We start from the raw sequence: 23760 nt of genomic DNA on the forward strand, positions 1-23760 counted from the left end.
AAAACAAACAAACAAACTACTACTCTTCATTTGCTTCCAGCCAAGACAGATTTAATAGGAACTCAATCTATCTCCTCATCAGAAAAAGACAAATAACTGGATAAAATATATAAAACAATAAACATTAGGTAATGAAGAACAATGATCAATGAGTGATAGGAATCAAACAAAGTGAGCCCTATGACTGCCCTATATAGAACTGATAAATCATGGTGCAAGCAGAAAGATAGAGCTTGGTAGAAAATCTCAGTTGAGATAGAGCAGAGAGTCTAAGGACTCCAAGGCAGCTAGAGTGTGCAGGGTAAAATACAAGCAAGGACAGAGTTCAGAGATCTGCAGAGAGTCTCCCTCGAGTATTAAGCAAGGTAGTGATCAGAACGTGGATGTGCAGTAACCACCCAACAATTGGGAAAGAACCAGAGGGATGCATTTAAGGTAACAGTACCCAGCTCACCCGGACTTGGAAAACCTCATAATTCATGGGGCATTGGACAGAGTACTCAAAAGACTCTTGCCTTGGTAGTGAGAAATAATTAGCCATATATTAAACACCACTTCAGTCTCTCCTAACAAATCTTAAAAGCAAGACCAAAAATGATCAAACTCTCCAAATAACTTAACTACATTCCAAACAAGCTCAAGAATATTTTTAGAAGTATAAAAATATCCAAGTGTTTTGTAAAACTATAAGGATTTTAGCTATCAAAGTAAAATTCCAATGTCTAACACCCAATCAGATTACCAGACATGAAAAAAAGCAGAAAAATGATTTGTAATGAGGAGGAAAAAAAACAGTCAAAATCCACCAAGAGCTGACACAGATGTTAGCATTAGTAGACAGTGACATTAAAACACCTACAATGGTCTGGGTTTCATATACTCAAAACATTAACCAAAGATGTGGGAAATATTTTTTCAAAGACTCAAGCTGAACTTGTAGAGGTGAAACATATAATTGTTGAGATAGAAAATACACCGAATATGACTGAAGACAGATTAGACATTGCAGAAGAAATGATTAGTGAATGTGAGGACAAAATGGAAACTATACAAAGGGAAAGGCAAATAAAAATATATTTAAAAACACTAAAAAGCATCCATGAGTTGTGTAATACTACATATGTGCACATAAATAAGGAGTCTTATATAAATACATAAGGTGTTGGATTAGAGTCTTAAAGGAGAGGAGGAGGAACAAAAATATTTGAAGAAATATTAGCCAGACAATGCTTAAATTTTATAGAAACTATAAACTCACAGATCTGAGATCAATAAACCACAAACACATTAAAAATGAAGAAAACTACCTAAAAGCATGTCACAGTTAAATTGTTCAAAACCAGTGATAAAGAGAAAATCATTTTTTTTATAAAGAGAAAATCTTAAAAGCAACTAGTCACATTACATATAGGATAAATAAGAGTTTGAGCAGATTTATTCTTAGAAACAATGCAAACAAAAAGGCAGCAGAGCCTCTTTAAAGTCCAAAAGGAAAAACTAGAATATTATACTCAGAGGAAATATCTTTCAAAAAATGAAGATGAAATGGACTTTTTCAGAAGTACAAAAGGTGAAAAGAATTTATGTTTAGCAGACCCACACTACAATAAATGTTAAAAGAAGTCCTTCAGGCAAAATAAAATTGATACTAGATGGAAATATGCATCTACAAAAAGGAACAAAAAGTACCAGAAATGTTAACTACTTTGAGCACCAACTATGCAAACACAGTCCGATTTCTCAGTTGGAATGAGGAGAAGATTATAGAGAAGAGAGTTCTCCAACGTTTGGACTATTGTGAAAAAAGCTTTATTCATTTGAACATTATTGAACATCTGCTTTAAACATTCTTATAGATCTCTTTTTGTGAATTTAATATGTAAATTCTCAAGGCTGCAGAAAATTGGTTGTCATTTGTAGTGAGTTGTAAAAATGTTCTACTCTGAATTTACACTGACCACATCTTTCCTGATAACAAAAGACTAATTCATGTCTTGAAATCCTTTCTCTAAATCAATAATTCTGGTAACAAGATGCAGTGGAGTAAGATGGGTCAAATCACAAAGCAAAACAATTCCTTTCTCTCAGATTGCAATCTCAAACTGGGGCTGACCCTGCCTCTCATTTCTTTCCCTATGAAACTCCCCTCATTGCTTATATTCAGGGGGGCATTTCCTCTGGATTCTCCATGCTGTTACATCCTGAGTGAAGAAACATTCCCTTGCAAGAACAACAACAACAAAAAACAAAATAAAACAAAATTCATACTTTCTCTAATATGAACAATTATAGAATAAAATAACTATTTGCATATATATGACAATTTAATATCTATCTGTAGGTTATTTTATTAAATCTGAGTAGTTAATCTTTTAAAAGATTTTACCTACTTATTAGAGAGAGAAAGAGAGAGAAAAATAGAACATAAGCAGTAGGGAGAGAGGGCAGAGGGAGAAACAAACTCCCCATAGAGTGGGGAACCCGACATGGGGCTCCATCCTAGGACCCTGGGATCATGACCTGAGCTGCAGGCAGAAGCTTAAGTGACTGAGCCACCCAGATACCCCTAGAGTAGTGAATAATCTTAGTTAAGATGCTGGTTTTCCTGATTTCCTAACTACCTCACACAGATCTCTCAAAGGTAGGCACTCTCTGTAATGACTAGCCCACTGGACTCAACTTGCTTCTTATTTGAGTATCACTGTCTTTAAACTCTGTGGGCATCAAACTTTCCCAAATCTCCTTCCTTTTAACTCTAAAACATACTAAAAAATAATACTTAGGATTGAGGTCTTCTCCCACAGTTGATATTACTAGGTAGTGTTCTGCATGGTTCCATCATTTAATCACTGTTCACATATGTCCACCTTCCCTTGGAAATATCAACCACTCCCATATTTCTAGGTACCACAGACAATCCGTTGACTCACAAATGTGTATGTCCCCAAAGCTTCAGATAAACGTGTACAGCAACCTGCACACTTTTAAAAGGCTACTTCATAGGCATTTTTATTAACATGTCTAAAATAGAAGCAACCATATTCATCCCTGAAGCTTGTCTCTTTTCCTTTTTTTTGTTATTTAAGGTAATGTGTAGCACAAGCATTACCCAAGACTCCTAAGTTAGAAACTTCTTAGTCATTTATGGCTGCTTCCCAAATTCCCAACATAAAATTGTTCTGCTAGCTTTCACACCTAAGTATATCTAGAAATCATCCCTTTTTTTTATACCACTTCCCCAATTTGTCCCTTCAACATCTTTTATGTGAATTTTACAGGTCGTAATTGGTTTGCCAACCTAGTTTTGCCTCTTTGAACCAGCAACATGACTGCTATACCAGGTAATCCCCAGAGTAAAATCTTCTAGTGACCCCCCCATTACCCAAGCTCCATAGATTCCTTAACCTCCAATAACATCAGTCTTATTTATCTTTATGTATCAAAGTCCAGAAAAGTTTTTCTGCTTCCCTGACAAATTGTATGGTATACAATGTCAACGTCTCTCTCTGTTCACTCTGAACTCTGCTGCAATACTAATGTTAGCTTTTTCTCTGCTTTGCAATCCCTCTCCCTGGTTCAGCCTTCAGTTCATACAGTAAGTTTTTCTTGACTTTCTTCCATACTCTTCTTGTTGGTTGGGTGTGCTCACAGAATCTTGTACATACCTCCATTACTGCAATTTTTATAGTATGAGATGTAAGTGTTTACATGTATATTTCTACTAACCTGAGGTAAACAATCATTTTTAGATCTTCAACCTAGCAGTGTTCCTGGCACACAGGAGTAACTCAAAAAGTATTTATTGAACTGTTCATTATGATAATAAAGAAGTGCTCAATAGTGAAATTGAAAGTGCTCAATTATTAAACCGATGTCTATGGCAATAAAGGAGTATCCTGAAGGAAACATTAATATAACTATTCTCTTACTTATTGTATATATATTAGACGTATACGTTTATGTTAGTGAGGCAGTCACATAGGAAGCAAAAATATCTCTTGAAGTACTTTGAAGAAATCACTGATCTGAAACAAACACTCAAGGTGAGTACATAAAATACATGTATTATATATAGTTATTAAAATCACTAAACTAAAAAAAAAAGAAAAAAAAATAAAATCACTAAACTACATTATTTTCTTCACTGAAACTGTTTTGTGAAATACTATCTCAAGCCATAATGGCCATTTTTATAGTCATTGAAATGTCTATCATATATTTTCAGCTAACTTTCTTAATTCAATTAAGCCTTATTTCTCTAAGTAAGCTTACTTCTCTTTCAAAATAAAGAAAAATAGCTTCTTCAAAGTTCTCTGACTTTGATAATCAAAGTGATAAATTACTAAAACTACTAAAACGGCATTATCTCAAAGAGACACATTTTGTTAAAGTATGTAAAATTCCATCAAGTAAAATTCAAACAGATTAATTGAGAATTGACTATCCAGCTTCCATTATTATAAGAACCTGTGTTATTTATCTTCAGGAAACAAAATATACACATGTGATTTTATAGAAATGGATTATACTTTCTCCAGGCAAACCATTTGGATTTTGAAAGACTATTATTCAAACATGTTATTTGCTAGGTATTAATAAAAAGGGGGCATTTTCTCTGTAAAAACAGCTTTTAGAACTAAAGAAAAACTTAATACTGTCGTTTTTGTGATGCTCATATCACAGAATTTCTGAATGTTCATATCCCAAAGTTTACTCAAGGTATGCCTTTAAAATTATGCTCATGTGCAGCAGTCTCTTCACAGAAATGATGGTTCTTTTCTTACCTGAAATGAAGTAATTGGATATATATTAACATGAGCCTCATTCCACCGTTGACCTTTATTCCCACTTGAAGACCACAGTGGATTCTCTATCGTTGTTTGCCCTTTCAAACGCAGATAAACATTTAGAACACCTAAAAATAACAATGACATTTTATTTTGTATATTTATTTTTGTTTCACATTTGTTCCTCCTTGACCTAACACTTGTAAACTGTTAACAATAAAATTCCTCAGAACACTAGTCTTTCCTCCTTTCTTCATTCCTAATCTTGCTTTTATGACATTTGGTAGGCCTCTAAAGACTATTGTGTCCTAATCCCTTGAATCTGTGGTGTTATTTTATATGATAAAAGCAGCTTTGCAAATGTGAGCAAATTAAGGATCTTAAAATGGGTAAATTACTCTAGATTATCTTGGTCGGTCTTAAATGTAATCCCATATATCTTTATAAGATGAAGGCAAGGAGATTTGATACAGGAGAGAAGAAGGTCTTGTGAACGAAAAAGAAGATACTACGTGGCTGGTTTTGAAGATGGAAGAAGAAGCCACAAGCCAAACAGAGGCAGGCTCTATAAGCTAGGGATTATTCTCCCCTAGAGCTTTTAGAGGAACTAGCCCTGTTGACACCTTGATTTTTAGCTCCATGATATTCGTTTTGGATTTCTGTCTTCTGGAACTGTAAGATAGTGCATTTGTCTTGTTTTAAGCCATATAGTTTATGGTAACTTCTTTGTTATGGCTGTAACAGATGTGTATGTACTGAGTGACTTGCACAAAGTCTGACTCTTATTGCCTTGTCTTATATTACCAATTATAATCTCTTTTTCAGTTTACTTTTCATCCAAGTCTCATTTTCTTCTAAAAGAATTATTTGAAGATAAAATAAGAATAAGCTCGCTACATGATTTGATATATTTCTTTCAACAGTTTCATGTTCTGCACATAGTAAAAATAGTAGTGGTGCTGATGATACTAATAAAACACACTATATGTTAAACACTTACTCCAGATAAGGAATTAATCCTCTCCACAATCCTATGAAGTACAACTATAGAGAAAACTTAGAGTGGTTATTTGATCAGTTCCTACAGTAAGTAAATAGCAGAGGCAAAATTTGAACCCACAGATTAGAGTCTGATATATTGATCACTAAGCAATCAGTATTTTGATACACTTAAACAGTTTTATTGAGATATAAGTTACATGCAATAAAATTCTCTCTTTTTAAATGTACAGCTCAATAACTTTTGATTGATATGTATTGTAGTGTAAGCGCCACTCCATCAAGATATGGAATATTTCCATCTTCCCAAAAAGCTCCCTCACTTTCCTTTGCAGTTAATCTTCGTAGCCCTTGTTCCTCTGCCAGGCAACTACTGACAAGACTTTCTTGACTAACTAATGATTTTTGCCTTTTCTAGAATTTCATATTACTGAAATTACGCAGTAAGCATATTTTTGTGTGCCTCGCTACTTTTCTTCAACGTAACTTCTGTTATATTTATCTATGTTATTGCGTTTGTCTTCTAATTTTAGTTCATTTATTGTTACTATAGTTTTTGATATGTTTGGAATTATGTATATCATCTTATTTGTTCTCCACTTGTCCCTTGTTTTTTTTTTTTTTTTTTTTTTTTTTTTTTTTTTTTTTTAGTCCTTTGCAGCTCCTTCCCTTCTTTCTTTTCAGTTGATATTATTTTATTTTTTTAGGTTTCAATTTATTTCTTCTACTGATTTTTAAATCTTCCTTTTAAATTGTGTTTTAGTGTTGTTTCAGAGCTACAAAAGGTACTCATAACTTTCGTAGTCTAATTATTTCAATATTTTATTCTTCATGCTCAAAATTCATCCATTTTACCTCCCTTACTTGTTTTACTATTACATTCCTCCTTTCATTTCAAAGTTCATACTTTATACTCTATATCTTACTTCACACATGTAATAACCTAACAATAGTATAATTAATTTACTTATCCTTTTTCTATTTTTTTTAATATATTTTTTTCAATTTTTATTTATTTATGATAGTCACAGAGAGAGAGAGAGAGAGAGGCAGAGACATAGGCCGAGGGAGAAGCAGGCTCCATACACCGGGAGCCCGATGTGGGATTCGATCCCGGGTCTCCAGGATCGCGCCCTGGGCCAAAGGCAGGCGCCAAACCGCTGCGCCACCCAGGGATCCCTCCTTTTTCTATTTTTAATAGTAATTGTATCTTTTACCTTTGTTTGAATTGTAAACCTCACCTTACTGTGAATAGTCAGATGTAGTTTATGTAAATCATAAGAACATAGTTTTTAAATTTTCCACTTATTTACCATTTTTTTTTAAAGATTTTATTTACTTATTTGGCAGAGAGAGAGAGAGAGAGTGCATGCAAAGCAACCAGGGGGGATAGGAGAAACAAACACCCCAATGTGGGACTCTATCCCAGGACCCTGGGATCATGACTTGAACCAAAGGCAGATGCTCAACTGACTGAGCCACCCAGGAACCCCTTATTTACTATTTCTGACAGTCTTTTTTCTATCTGTAGATCTGAGTTAAAATCTAGCACCACTTCCCTTTGGCCTGAAGGACATCCTTTAGTACTTGTAGTAGTGGTGATCTGCTGGAGATAAAGTTTCTCAGATATGTTTATATAAAAACAACTTCATTTCACTCCAATGTTTTTGTGAGATTTTAAGTTCTGCCACTTTTTTTCCCCGAGTACTTTAAGGTGGTTCTATTTTCTTCTGTATAGCACAGTTTCTAATGTGAAGTCAGCTATCATTTTATCTTTGTTCCCTTGTATGTTTTTCTTTCTCCCTCAGGTTGCTTTTGAGCATTTTCCCTTATTTTACTTTTGCAGTAATTTGATTATAATGAGCCTAAATACAGTTCTCTTCATATTCATCTTTATGTAGAGTTTGCTGAACTTCTTTTGGCTTTTCCTTTATTTCTGCCTCATCCCTTTCCTCTACTTTTCAGACTCCAATTATATATATATATATATATATATATATATATATATATATATATATAAAGGTTTTCCCTTGTGTCATCCCTTTCCTTTCCTTTTCAGAGGAAAGGAAAATGCATATTATGTCATATACATTCATAATATATGTGGCATAATATAATATAAGGCATATATATATATATATATTAGGCAATTTAAGATTCTTCTACCAGTCACCGGAGGCTGTGTTCATTATTCTTCAATCTTTCTCCTTCATTTCTCAGGTTGGAAAATTTTGTCTGTCTTCAAGTTGATTAGCTTTTCTTTTCTTTCTGCGGTGTTGTTTAAGCTCCTCCAGTGAATTTTTTATGTCTTATCTACTACTTTCCAGTATAATTCTTATTTAGCTCTTTTGTATAGTTACTCTTTCCCTGCTAGACCTACCTGTCCAATCATTAAGACTATTTCCTGTGAATCTTTTAACATATTCACTCAAATGTCATTGAACATATTTGTTGGACCTTTTTATAGTTTTTATTTGCTAAGTATAATGTTTGGCCCTCTTCAGGTTCATTTCTATGGAGTGGTTTTTACTTTTTAAGTTACTTTGGATTACATTTCTTGTTTATTTGTATATCTAATCATTTTCATTGAATAATGGGCATTGTGAATATCACGTTATAGAGCCTTAGGTTTTTTTTTTTTTTTTTAAATCTTTTTTTTTTTAATTTATTTATGATAGTCACAGAGAGAGAGAGAGAGAGAGGCAGAGACAGCAAGCTCCATGCACCGGGAGCCCGACGTGGGACTCGATCCCGGATCTCCAGGATCGCGCCCTGGGCCAAAGGCAGGCGCCAAACCGCTGCGCCACCCAGGGATCCCGAGCCTTAGGTTTATAATATTTCTCAGAAGGCGGTTTTGTTTCAGCAGACCATTGAATTACTGACTCATAATGTCAAATTTGCATAGATAGGCTTGGTTTACAGTAACAATACTGATCTGTTGAAAGCTCAAATTGTTGCTCTAAACCCCTTAACTCTATGAGAATCAACCTCCAAATCTGTCTCTACTGTGGATCTTGTTGGGGCTTAGATTTTGTTTTTTTAAGGAAAGGTATAGAGAGGTCAGTTCTCCAGGGAATCATCTTAACTACTAAGGGAGAGCCTGTCTGGTTTTTTCATGTGTCAGAGGCCATTAAGATATCTCCTCACCCTAAAATAGCTTAAACTTCAATATTCCCTACTGCTCTTCTCCCAGGACTCTTTGGCCTTCCCATCTCTGTTCTATTGCCAAGTCCATAAAAGCTTCTAGGTTGCCATACCATAAACCTTGGGTTTTATGAGTCTTATATAAGTACAGAATAGCCTTCAGACAAAGAGTTACATGGAACCCCACATATACTTCTAGAGTCAACTCTGCACACTTCCCTTCTTTTATTCTGATTCACAGATTCTAACTACTTCAGCTGCCCAGAACTCTCATCTCTACCTCCTGAACTCAGTAACACTTTCATGTTATGCTTGAGTTCCAGACTCTATGTTAGGGCCAGGAAATTGTTCTCAGGCAAAGAAATGGCTCCTGTAGAAATGATCTCATTAGTTTCTTTTTTCCCCATAGATCTCAGGCTTGCCCTGCCTATTCCATTTTCTGAAAACCATTACTTAATCTATTTCACCCATTTTAATAGTTGTTTATGGTAACTCTTTATCTGGAGCCAGTGACTTCAAGATACTTTCATTTTGATAAGTTTTACAAATAGTCATTTTCTTCTTAAAATCTATATCTATTTTCCATATAATATATACATTGGTTTATGTGAATATTGCACACAAACACTGCAAAGCAGAAAAGACAATATAAAAATCACCATTAAATTGATCTCTTAGAGGGAGCCTCCTTAATATTTTGGTGTATATTGCTTCAGTTGTTTTTTTTTTTAATATATATCTATCTATATGTGTACAATTACATTATAGTTTTTCTTTCAGATTTTTAGATAAATTTTGTTTAATTCTTTATACATAAGCACACATATTCATATTATGCAAAAATCCATCAATATGAATACCTACTTTTTAAACAAGAACCTCTGCATTCCTTACATCATAGTTGTCACAGCTGGATGACTTTGGTTTAGTATTTTAATCTCTCTGCTTCAATTTCCTCATCATGTAAGTAATGATAATAATAACTAGCATAAGCTTTTGTTGAGAATTAAAATGACTTAAAGCATTTAAACTATATTACGTTTCATACAGTCTTCACTATGTTTTACTATTATCTTCAAGATAGTCAAATAATATTTCTCTAGTTCTCTATTGATAGAGTAGATTGTATTAGTACACTTCTTAATGTTGAACTGCGACTATATTACAGGAATAAGTTTTAGTTGGTAGTGGACTACCACTCTTTTATTATGATTTTTTCCTTTTGTTAGTATTATATTTAAGAATAATGCATGCATATGTATACATGATGTTCCACAGCTTTGTTTTTTATTTTATCTTGTCACATGTTCATGTTTGCTCCAGAATCTACTATTTGTTTTTTCCCCTTCAATGTAAAAAAGAATCTCAGGCTTGTCCTCCATAGTACTGATTTTAATTTCCATTGTATGGATTCTGTTCTTTTGTTTCCAATGTCATCTTTTGTTGGCTATTATAATTTATGATGTTACATTCCTTTCTGATCTCATAAAGCTCTCCTTTATTTCTGTCTTTTATTCAGTTCATTTTTAAAAATTCATCCACTGTTATGTCATTGTGATTTTTTATTGTTTAATAAAGTTCATGTTCTTATGAATATACTGAAATCTATAAAGCATATACAGGACAAATTGTACTTTCACTTGAATTGTAAGTCTTTTTCAACAATATGTGTTTCCTTTACTATATGCATATTAGCTTTGTTTTTTTCTGTGGAATCTTCATTGGAGCTTTATTTTCTCAATCTCTCTCATTCTCTCTCTCTTATTTTAATCCTCTTTATTCATTCTTAAACCCCCCCAAAATTTATGGAGCTTATTTTATCTCCACAGGATAGGTGTGGATTTTGTTTGCTTCTCCTGTAAGATCTAAAGCAGCAGAGCCAGTTAATGTGAGATACACTACTACATCAAGATTCAGCAATCTGAGAATAATGGAAAGGCACTTATGTCTTTGTGCTATTTAAGAATTGAATTTGGGGGACTATCCCACTGTGCTCAGTAATCCCTTGTGGCAAAAAGTAGCTTTCTGAATCCATCTATTTTCCTTTTTAGATACTCAATGAGGCTCAATTTTCCTTGTTCATTGGTACTGGTACCTTGTACACCAGAAAGGCAACCTTGTGCCGAAAGGAAAAGACACTGCAGAACATATTTCTGTGTGATGTAACTGAATTCTAATTTTTAACATAAATCCACAACAAGGAGGGATTACAAGGAAATCAAGCTGAAATAAAAAAATAAATTGTGTTAAACATTAAATTAAGTTATAATACTTTTTGAATTTCTTAGTTGTCATTGGACTTACAAAGTGGGTATATAACATACACCTTTAGGAATTATTTGAAGAAACAGTCTATATGTGCATTAGATAGAAAAGGGGCTCCTCATCTCTTCCATGGCCTCTGTCTGCTATAGCCTACAGCTGTATTAGTGATAACTGATTGGGTTAAGCTGTAGTATTCTCTACTGATCTCTTAGCTAATTGAACTGCTTTTACAGAAAGAAAAATATCATTTATCTTTTTTTTAAATTACTTAAATGTAACACCTAACTTCTCTTTCTAATAGAAGGCCTTCAATATCTTGCATAGAAAGAATCAAGGATGTACTCTCTAAGCTATTAGGGCAGTTCAAGTTTTTCCATACTTTAAAAGTTACCAGTAGATGTGAGGTAAATGTAAATGTGAGGTGCTAATGTAAATATATGGAAATGAATGAATTACCATTTTATGTTTAAGTCTTATTTCTCTTGAGTAGCGTGACCAGTTATTTTGATTCAAGTGACAGGAATCAGTCCTATCATTGGATCAATACTTGGAAATTTATGTCAAATGTTAATAAAATAACATTCTTTTTTAGATTTATTTGTTGTAATTAACATTCTTTTTTAGATTTATTTGTTGTAATTAGACAAAAAAAGTAACATGTACTGTAAGTCTTTCAGAATTTACTTAAAGAAATACATACTTTAACAAAATTTACACATTTATATATATATAAAACTTATCATTATTATACCAATAGTGATAAGTTATTGTATCAGGATCAAATACATATTTTCTCAGGGAATATGCTTTCCTTGTGATCATGTTTATATTTTTAATTAATATTTTTACCTATATAATAAAAATTCAAACTTGAATTATTTCAATTTATGTTTACTGAATAAATATTATGTGAAAAATATTTGTTCTAGATCTAAAGAAGCCAGGTCTGAATTATCTCAGATTTGAATTTGGTTTTGAATAGATTATATGAGCTACGGTCAATTGTGGCTAGATTTTATTTTACTTTTTTTAAAATATTTTATTTATTTATTCATGAGAGAGAGACAGACAGAGAGAGAGCAACAGACACAGGCAGAAGAAGAAGCAGGCTCCATGCAGGGAGCCCAACGTGGGACTGGATCCCGGGTCTCCAGGATCACACCCTGGGCTGAAGGCAGCACTAAACCGCTGAGCCATCTGGGCTGCCCCAGATTTTATTTTAAAAGGCAAGCATTACTTATTTAAAAAGACACTAAAAGTATAACTGAGTAATATAAATTCTTTAAAATATATTATAATTTAAGCATCATATTCTAATGCACATAGTCTTAATTATACTCCATTATCCAAATCAATGAATCCAAACTATTGATTCACTGGTTTATTTTAGACAACAGCAATATTAGTAGATAAATAATTTTAGGACTTTTTTCAAGCAAGTTTCAGTTTTTTAAGTTTACAAAAGAGAATTCAGTGACAATAGTTATCTAAACTTATGTTCAGGTCATCTAGGTCAATGAAATTAGAACTTGTGAAACAGAATAAAGCAATTCAAGAGAAGTTAGATTCAGCAAAGCTGATTCAGCACATTATTATACTATTATAGTACGAAAATTCCAAAGTGAATATGATGGATTGTGTTAATACCCTTTAAAAGTAATTTTAAGCCCTTAGAGGCACTGTGTTTATGCTTGAGTAGGCACCAGGTATCAAAAGGTAAGAATTTAATCATCCCCAAGGATTTTCAAATGCTACCTAGTTCCAAGATACAAGTTTGAAGTTGCTAAGCAAAATTTAACTGTCTTTTTCTTCTCTTTGGTTCCTCAATTCTCATCTTTTGATCACCACCCCTTCTAGAGTCAGGTGCAAGAGCTCGAGAACTGACCTCACATTAAGGACTATGGTCAGAAAGGCTAAATGACCTAAGTGTTGTATTATTTCATGAACATTGACCAACGTTTTGGAGTTATTTATGGCATTGTGAAATAGAATGATTCTTATTTTGATACTATTTCATAGAAATTACTGTGTAAATATAATTTGCATAAATGCTATCTATAATTATTATTACCTAGTTCTCTTCTCTAAGTCATTATCATAATTTTACTTTTAACTATTTACTAAAAATATGTATTTTATATGTTTTATATAAACAACTGAAATATATGTGCATACATATTTCCTACAGCTACTTGAAATTACTGAGTTCATAGAAATTAATTTGTAATTTGGTTTACTCTAAGGCCTAGGGATCACTTGCATATAAATCACATTTTTATTTTAATCAGTAATATAGACATTAATTCGTGTTTCACATTTCATGGAAGATGAGGATGTGCCACAATCATCTAGCTTCAGGCAAGAGCCATGTATATTGATAGGTAATTGTTAGTATCATTTGTTTTATACACACAGACAAAAGTGGGAAATTATAAAATCATTTTCTACTTGAATATAAATGGCTGCAAGCATCTACTATTATTTTTTTCAATATATAATTGCAATGATATCTTAAAAAAAATGTCAGTTCATTTTCTCCAGTCATCACCATGCCTCTTTGTATCCAGTTGAATCTCTACATTAGTGTCCAATAAATTTTCCTCAAACATAGCCTTCATCAGGCTTTCTATTTCTCTGATATGTATCACATCCCTTATGTAGACCCTGACGCTCTGGCTATACCACTTCCCCTTCTCTATGGTAAGACCATTATTCTCCATTCCAACATGTGGCTTCTTTTCTTACATCCTGTAACCTTTGCCTTCAGCAGAATACTTGTTACGATGGTTTACATTTTTTCTCTTCCATAGAAACTTTATTTTAACTTTGCTTTCAGTGTCCTTTCCCTTGTTCACCCACAGCACAGGCTTGTCATGTATTTTGATGAATATTACTTTCTGATTTTTATTTTATTCAGTAATTTATTATCCTAAATGTGATGACAAACTATTTGAAGGATAAGGACCTTTCACTACAATTATTTCTTATTTTCTATAGAACTCTATATACTACTAGGCACATAGCATGTGCAATTCATTCTGTTGAACAAAAATGAGTAAATTCAAGATTGAAGGGTAAAAATACTCATCACAATAAATCTATACTTTCAGTGAAGTTAGTTTAAAAAGTTTGGTACATTGAGTGAGAAACAAAAGCAAGTCAACCCATTTACTTACTATCAATTCAACTGATGAAATATTATTTTTTATTTATTACACTAAGAATTAGACTTGTATATTTTGAAACACCAGCCATTCTCAGTCATATCATTAATTTTATTTAAACATTTCAGTTTCTACTACACATTGTTTGAGAAATAAATAGGAGGAGAATAAATTTAGGGGTTGTTGGTGGTTCAAAACACAGACTTAAAAGATAAGTGCACTAGATATTACATACAGTCTTATTAGACAGTCTGTTGACAAGTGTGTGTAATAACACATTTTAATTACAAGTGGTTATAAATCAGAGTTCCTTTCTATCTAACCCCACTTGAAAAAATATGTCTTAATTCAAGAAAACAATTTAATCAATGAATGTCTTCCACCTACAGCATTATTCTCACACTGATTGACCTTGGCATTATTAGTATTATATACAAATAGAATTTTACTGAAAACAAGCTCAAACTCTCTTTCCTATCATGTTTAACTCCAAGTGGAAAAAAAAAGTGAGCTAATTTCCTATTTGAGGAACATACTTGAGATAAAAGCAAGCATCTTTATTTTTTACTCAAACAGAAGAAATATGGTCTTTAACCAAAATGAGAATAAAAATCAGACTTCTAGGATCATGCAAAAGATTGTCACCATTGTCCTTCTTATCTTGTATAAAACCACTGAAATCTCCATTTTAAAAACTTTGCCAGCACTGAGAGAGTTTTTAATCCACTCTCGCTAAAAGGTAAATAAGATATCTTATTAAAAGAAATTTAATTAAAGGTTAATTCCAGATTTGTTAAATTCTATTTCTGTATTCTCTTAGTCAATCACAAAATGAAATATCTGGACCATGATACTGCAACCCAAAACATGAACTGTAATGTATTATGGCCTGTCAGTATATAAAATTTTTATTTGAACCCGTTTTATATCTTTCTAAAAGTACCGAGTGAAGACATTTCCCATTATACTACTAAGGGTACTTTTATAAACATAAATTTCTCTTTGAATTAGTCATTAAGAAATATGTGACACTTTTGCTTTCCTCTGTGCTTTAGTTGCCAGAACACTTAGATTCAAATTCAAGCTAACCGAATGATTTATTTTTTCCCCCAACATATTCTATAAAGTCTTGGTGAAATGATCTGTTTCCAATCTGCACCAATACTTTTAATTCCCTTGCTTTGTTATTTTTCTAGCACACTCATAAGCTTAAATATCTAGTTTATATTATTTCTTAAAAAATCTATTGAGCATTAGTTGTTTCAGAGGGTCAAATAGAAAACAATCATCATTACTGCTCTCGGGGGCTTACAGTCTCTCAGAGGTCAGAGTGACAAATATGATAGAGATGGGCACCAGCTGTCATAGGAACAAAAGGAGTAAGAGTATGGGGGAAAATTTCAGCATCTGTCCTTGAGTTAGCTTTTGAAAGAAGAATGTGAGTTACTTAGGTGATTTAAGAAGGGCAAAAGTATTTATTCTGTCATCTGATTTAAAATAATATTCATTTGCTTAATAAATATTTATATAGTGGGCAAATAAATATTTACATTCGCAGGGCACCATGTAATGGGGAGAGGCCTAATTTCATGTAGTTCAGCAGAACAAGGATAGACCCTAGAAAAGGGTCCCAGATACAAGACAGCCCATTTGGAGAACTTCCTGACTAGCTGGTATAGACTATGCAGCTGCCCTAAGGAGAAGCCAGAGGGACATATATACTTAAAGTTCTTATGTTACTGGTTTTAGAGCATGATCTTTACCCTAGAAACTATGGGCCCAAGAGACAGCAAGGAAATCAGTTAGCAGGGGAATTCAGTAATTGGCATTGAAACTGAGCATTATATCCTAAAACACATTTTAAGACACTGAAGACTGATATCCTGATCTTCACCTGCTTCAACTTCCTCTGTATCACTGATTGGTCTCTGCTTCCATTTACCATTCTCCTCAAATGGTATACTCTTGGAACATGCAACAGCTGCATTTATTTTATAGAAGAAAATAGATATTGTTAAAAAGGCAACTCCTAGGTCCGCTTGCCATTCTTGCATCTAGGAGTGGCTCAACAGCCACATTCCTACTTAATTCTTTTCTTCTCACCTCAGTGGAAGTGACATTAGTTCCCCTCTTCAAGGCTAATTCTACTAGAACTCTCAATTTCCATTTCTTCAGGAAACTTTCTTCCTTTTGACTTTTGTATCTATAAATTTGCCTTTCTATTATTTTTTTCCTCTTAAAATAGGCACATCTACAACACTACATCTCTACTTTATCACTTCTTCCCCACTCTCAAAATTCATGAAACAATAGATCCCATTAATGGATTCTTTTTCTTTGCTTCCCAGTTGTTCCACAGTGAAATTGGGTTTCTAGAGTCACAACTTTATTGAACCATACTTATCAAGTTCAATGGATGTATTCATAAGTGCATTTTGTAATTTTATCCTTAATTTCCTGGTATAATATGATGATGCTTATAACTCACATTCTTTCTAGAAATAAATGAATTTCATTTTTTACTGAATTTAATAAGCTTTTGTTGTATCAAAAACAAAATGTGGCCTCATGTGAAGTTCAATTCCTCTCACGAACATTAGAAATCCAGCTGATTAATCATGAATCAAAATGCCTACAGGATTGCTGAAATAATCACACTATTGTCAAGAGCTAGATATTGTATCCTGTACATATAAATCAACAGTTAGCTTATTGTAGTTTTCATTTACTTTTTTCTTCAATCAATTTTTTCTTCTTCAATCAATTTTGATGAAACATTAAACTAACAAGAACTTGTACCAATGTGGCAAATAAACGCTAAGGTGCCTCCCAATGATTTCCACCTCCTAGCATTAACATTCTTTTGTAATTTCCTCCCATTAAGTGTGGGTTGGAATTATCAGCTCAGTTGTTAGAATAAGACAGAAGTTAAAAGTCTTGAGCATGTATTTGCTCTCTGTCATGGATTGCTTGCTCTGGAGGAAGCCTGCTGCCCTGCCATGATAGAATCCCAGACAGATGTCCATATGCCGAGGAACTGAGAACTAAGAGGAATTTAACAGCCAGCAAGAAATCAATGTCCTTAGTCTGATACTATGATAGAGTGAGGCCTGCCAAAAACCAAATGAGCGGGCTTAAAAATATATCATCCCTAAGTTGAGTCTTCAAATTTGAGGGCAATCATGCCTGACAGCTTGTCTGCAACCTCATGGGAGACCTCGAGCCACAGACACTCTGCCAAGCCGCACCCATATTCCTGACCCACAGACATTAAGAGGTAAATGTTTTGTTGTTTCAAGCCACAAAATTTCGGGGAATTTTTTTATGCAGTAATCATTAAGTAATATGCCATATTTGACTTTATTTTAAAGAGGAATCTTTTCTAAGTAATGCATAAATGATCACCCATTTTTGTTTTAAAAAATTACAACTCTTTATAATAATATATTGAGCATTAGTCATAGTTTAGACTGCAAAGATTATTTATAGTTATTCAAGAAGGAATAACCACAATTAGGCTTAGAAATCCAGGAAAAATCATTTTTTAATCTGGATTTCTAAGAGAATCCATCAAACTGAGAATGTTATTTGTAAAGCCAGTGGCTATAAATGCCCCCCCCCCCCCGGGTGTTCAGATAAATGAGTGTCTTAGAATAATATTTGCAAAGAGGGAAGGTTTCAGCTATAGGCAATCTCCCTAATGAGGTCCACTCATTTAGTCCTCATTGATTAGTCAATGTCTGAAACAAACATTTTTGCCTAGATTTTATTAAGCAGCATGATTATATCCTGCCAAGTGGGACTCAAGTGACAGGTCTGATACCTGCAAACTTCAAACATATGATGAGACAAAGAAATGGCACAGGCATCAAAGTGGCAAATGTATGGGCACATGGAAGAAATGGAGAATTGCCTTTCTTCCTCAAACAATTCAGAATAACGCTGGCAGAAGTCACCTGGACATTCATTGACAATCAAGAGAAAAAGAATAACAAGTGTGAAGTTAAAAGTATATTAAAACTATCTTGGAGCAACATAAATATGCAGAAGTTTTGAAAGGGGGCTAGCCTCATAAAAATAGTAACTGCATATTTTATTCATTAAAGTAGTTCAAAATATTAATCTTGGAATAATTTATTTAAAAATCAATTTTAAATAGGCTTATTTAATAAGCCTATTCCAGGGTATACTGGGAAAAGAGAAAGGAAGTCTGAGAAAAATATTTGAAATACATAAGTAAAACATACATCATTAGCTATGGGCAATATTAGAGTTGAGCTAATCATACCTTTGTAATAAGATCATAATCTCACAATAAATAAGATGGTTTGGTAGTGGTGTGGAAATTTATTTCTTTTCATAGGTCAGGCTGTAGTGAACCTATGACTACTGTCATAACTTCCTAACTGCTTTTCTGGTCTATATTCTGTTTCTCAGTGATTTTACCCACTCTTAAGATTTACTTTCCCAAATCAAAAATCTCATTATGCACATTGTCTGCACAAAATCTGTAATGTCTCCTCAACCAACAAATTAGATAAACTTTTTTGACACTTCATAAGTCTCCTTGCAGAGTGGAGAAGCAGGCATATTCTGTGTCTAGCTTCTCAGATTGGTATCATGGCTTTGCTATTTATGGGCTATTTATGGGCTATGATGATATGGCAAGTAAAATGAAGTTCTTTGTATCAGTTTGTTTATCTATGAAATAATTGATTTAATGAGCACAATGTTTATCGTGAAAATGAAAAGAAATAATCCATGACATGTCAGGAATAGTACCTGGTCCATAAACATTAGCTATTACTTGAGTGTTGCCATAATTGCTGCTATTTGAGAGTCAAAGTAGCCTAAGATTATGAGTGTCTACCATCTGATGGGGGAATTTTATATATGTTATCTCATTTAACTTGAACTATAAATTTCTGAAACAGGAATTATTATTCCTATTTTACAGATGAGGAAACCATAATGCAGACACTTTAAGTGAATTTTCGAAATTCCTGCAGTGCCTGAGTGCTACAGCCAAGTTCCAGCCCAGGTCTTAACTTCATTCTAAGGGTACTTTTTACTGTACAAGTTTGTCCTTCTAGATTTGTTACCTAGTACTCCACTGTGAAAAGTACTGGTTAATGGTGCTGGCAGTGAGGTTATGCCCCAGCATAGCAAGTTACTTGTAATTCATACAAATGCTCTGAGCTTCAGTTTTCTTACTGTAAAAGATAAACAATAATGCTCTTTTTTATGAACTGATCAAGGGGGTTACTTCGCTTAAAAAATGCAGTAGCTGGAATATATCACGTGCAAAATTTTAGTAGTTTATATAATTATATATTTATATGAAAACACTTAATATCTTCCTAATTTCCCACATTTTACTTCCTCATTATCAGTGGCTTAATCTTCCCTGTGCTCAACTCTGTCGAATGAAAATGTATTCATCTTTCATAGAGAAACGTTTTCCTTTATCCTTAAACATTGCCTTATTGTTCAGCTAGATACAGATCCACAGGCCCTGGTCCAAGCTTTGTGGGTTTAGATGCTTCGCCATTTAGAATTTTGTCTTATTTTAGAAAGGTAAAAGAATGTGTATCTCGTATATTATGTGACAGTCTCTGGAAGGATCTGGAACAGAATCTTGTAATTAAGCACAATAATATTTTTGCTACAAATGGTATATATTTTCACATTTGTTTTGATATATAAAGACTATAAATAAGTTTATATTCTAAGGCACATAGATCAGGCTGGCATATATTGCCAAATACGTTCAAAAATTGTGTGTTCAGTTTGTTTGATTTTAGAATTGTGCATAAAGACCCATATGATGACCTGAACCGAAGGCAGATGCTTAACCAACTGAGCCATTTAGGCACCCCTGCTAGGTTCTTTCTAAAGAATATGCAATATTTTATCCAGCATGATTACTTCTCTTAGCCTCCATTCCTGTACAGGGTCTATAAGGGCAGGGAGGGTGTCTTCATCTTTACATGTTCTCCAGGACCAAGGATGTCCTTAAATCTTACGAAGTGTGTTAGGCATACTTTATAAACAAGAAAATATGATACCAGTATTCCAAATGTGTAGAAAGTGCTGAAAGTATTTGCCTTGCAAGTATGACAATACTCATTTTTGTGGTCTTTAACACACATTGAAGTGTTACTCATGCAAATTTCTTTGAAAGCAGCAGCCTGAGTTATATTGGTATTACTTTCAGAAAAAAGATCATAAAGAATTTAACCTACTAATGATTTTCCTGAATTAGGATTCTAGAAGGGATAGGTAATGTTCCAAAATTCAAATTCTAATCCAAAATTTGGAAATTAAGATATGACAGGGGAACAGTCTTAGCATCTTATTTTGCTATTTGAAACTAAGTCATTTAAAGGTCAGTGATGATATTCTTTGACTAAAATCGACTTCATGCTCATGTTTGTGAACTTTCTTCTTCTTAATTATGATTTACTCTAGAAGAAACATAGTAATTCTTGCCATCTCACCTATATGTTGTCCATACATGTGATAAAAGAAGCTGAAACAATATGCAGTGTTCGTGGGGCCATAAGGGTTTTTAGGAGCTATGCTGAAAACAGGGCTGAGAAGTCGAGCCTTTTCGCCTTCCAACCTGGGTCGAGATGTCTCAATGTACATATAAAAACCTTTAAAAAGACAATATAAAATGTTTAAAAACATTATTATTAGGTGATATGAAGTTTGAAACCATTAAGAAGTTTTAGAGTTTTTATATGAAGTAAATTATAGATTCATAGGAGAATTTTGATCTCATTGAAATCTTCATATATATAATATAAAGAATAAGTAAATGATTTACATAATTAAGAATGAAATTGCTTAAAATGTATAAAAATTTTAGACAAAATTGGAATTTAACACTTGAATTATTAAAATAATTTGAATCTCTCAACTATATATGCCAATGATTTCTGAGAGAAAATTAATGTCTACAAACTTTGTGAATATCTGAATTATTGACTGCACAATAAAAATTTAATGTTTTATCCATAACCTTCAAATCTATAGCATTCTGTTGCATGTCATATTAATGGCATTAATGGCATTAATTTCTAAAAGTATAAGACTGGAGTATAATTGTTATAAACACAACATTTCATACCCTCATACCTTCTTTAGAGCCACTACGGTCAGCATTAGGTCCTGTGTTTGGAGTATATTTTGTGTTTCTTGTTGCAGTACTTTGCTTTGTCCAGTCAAAATTATCTGTGTCATCTTGGGTAAACAAACAAATGTTACCATCTTCAAATCCACAGTGAAATTCTCCTGTTAATAAATTTTTATTAAAGCAATTAATATTAATTAAATTAATATAAACACTGCAATATTCTTCTAAATATGTTTAAAACATTATATAGCAATAATAATATGAGATTGGAATAGTGGCGCCAAAGCCATAATAGTGTACAAGATTATGACTAAACATAAAACTATTTAAGTATTAACAAAAAAGAAAAGTAATCTTGATATACAAATCAGTCTCTTGGTTTAATAACTTGAACCCAAACCATTTTCCTCTGAAATATCCAAATAATTGAAATTAAATAATATAATTCACACTTGAATTATGGCTGATGACTTTTCTGAACTTTTTTCAAGTATGGAAATAATCCAAACAAAGCATAACTGTCAATTACAAAATGAGCTTTCTTAATTTCCATGACAACACTTTATTTTATTTTATTTACTTTTTTTAATTTAATTTAATTTTATTTTATTTTTTTCTGACAACACTTTAAAGCTATATACCTTGAGGTTATACTTTTTCACACCATGTCCAGAGACGTTTTTATGTATACCCACTTGCAGAATTGGAAGTTTACTTAGGGAAAGATAATGGCAAAATATTTTAAAAAGTAGTTATCTTTAATTTTTTTTAATGTGGGTATGGTTGAAACCTACTAGAAATAAAGTGATGAAAAGCCTTTATTAAGACTGTAGAAGGACTGAGATTTCTTGGATGCCTGCCTCATGCTGAGTTCAGACCAAACCAGAAGTTCAGAGAGAACCTTTTTCAACTGTCCTTGTAATGAGGGTAGGAGTATGTTTCTAGATATCAAAGGGTTTTCTTACTAGGATATACCCTCCTTGAAATATAGGAGTAAATAAGGAAGATAATCATGTCAACTAGGCACAAAACTAAAATTATCTAAATAGAGAAAAATTAAACATAGCTTTAGTATTTCATTTAAAACCATAGCAATTCTATGAAATCACAAAATACTGACTTATGAGGCTCACGGAAAAGAAAACTTTGGCTAAGTTTAGCTAGTAAGTGATAAACTCAGAGTCCAGTTGAGATTTCCTGGAATTCATAGAGAGATAAATATCTAAAGGACAGAGTCTCACTTTTCCCTCTGCAATGAATTAGACTTATCAGACAGTCATCCTTGGGAGTGGAGCCCTTGAAGTTGAGATCATGCCCCTGAATTATTTTGTGTATTAAGAGTATACACTAACAATGAACTATCTGAAAAAAGAATTAAGAAAATCATCCTACTTGCAATAGTATTAAAAACAATATAATACTTTGGAACCAATTTAACTAAAGAGATGAAAGACATGTGGATTGAAAACTATAAAACATTGATAAACGAAATTAAAGAAGACACAAAAACATGGAAAGATTGTGTTCACAGATTAGATTAATATTGTTAAAATGTCCATATTATTTAAGATGATCTATAGATTTAATCCAATACCTATGAAAATACCAATAGCACTTTTTTTTTATAGAAGTAGAAGAAATATTTCTAAAATTCATATGGAACCACAAAAGACCTTGGACTGCCAAAAGAGCTGTGAGTAGGAACAAAGCTGGAGGCATCACATTGAATACTATTAAAGTATATTACGAACATACAGTATGTTATGTTATGTTATCAATAACATAAACAGTCAACACCTTTTGCATGTTATATGCATTATGTTATGTATTATGTATTGTGAGAATTACTTATTCTCACAATAACGTAAGCTAGAGAAAAAATGTTAAGAAAATCATAAAAAGAGAGAATGCATCTGCAATATGTACTATATTTATTTTAAAAATCCATCTTATAAGCGGACTTGCACAGTTCAAATTTGTGCAGTTTGAGGGTAAAGTATAATTTACAACTTAAATGGATTAAATACTTAAATGTAAGACCTAAGATTATTAAACTCCAAGAAGAAAAGTAGGAAAAAGCTTCATGATACTGGTCTTGGTAATGATATTTTGGATATGACAGCAAAAAACACAAGCTACAAAAGCAAAAATAAACAAGTGGAACTACATCAAACTAAAAAGCTTCTGCACAGTAAAAGAAAAAAAAAACAGAGTGAAAAGGGAATGTTTTTTATAAGAATTCTTACAACTCAATAGTAAA

The 23760-nt window shown here is 32.8% G+C and overlaps 1 protein-coding gene across 3 annotated transcripts in view; it reads right to left on the minus strand.

Moving 5' to 3' along the window:
* The window catches only part of MDGA2 (MAM domain containing glycosylphosphatidylinositol anchor 2), a 791718-nt gene that overhangs the window by 17458 nt on the left and 750500 nt on the right, over nucleotides 1–23760 (minus strand). For all 3 annotated transcript variants that reach the window (XR_004817749.2, XR_003134750.3, XM_025442520.3), the window contains exons 13-15: nucleotides 21503–21658; nucleotides 20860–21018; nucleotides 4785–4915 (exon numbers count right to left, since the gene is read on the minus strand). Coding sequence is in view for 1 of the 3 variants with exons in the window: in XM_025442520.3 (XP_025298305.1) it covers nucleotides 4785–4915; nucleotides 20860–21018; nucleotides 21503–21658 (446 nt within the window). In the remaining 2 variants the exon portion in view is untranslated. The remainder of the gene's footprint in view (nucleotides 1–4784; nucleotides 4916–20859; nucleotides 21019–21502; nucleotides 21659–23760) is intronic.

Source organism: Canis lupus, chromosome 8 (genome assembly GCF_003254725.2).
Source record: "Canis lupus dingo isolate Sandy chromosome 8, ASM325472v2, whole genome shotgun sequence".
Lineage (NCBI taxonomy): Eukaryota > Metazoa > Chordata > Mammalia > Carnivora > Canidae > Canis > Canis lupus.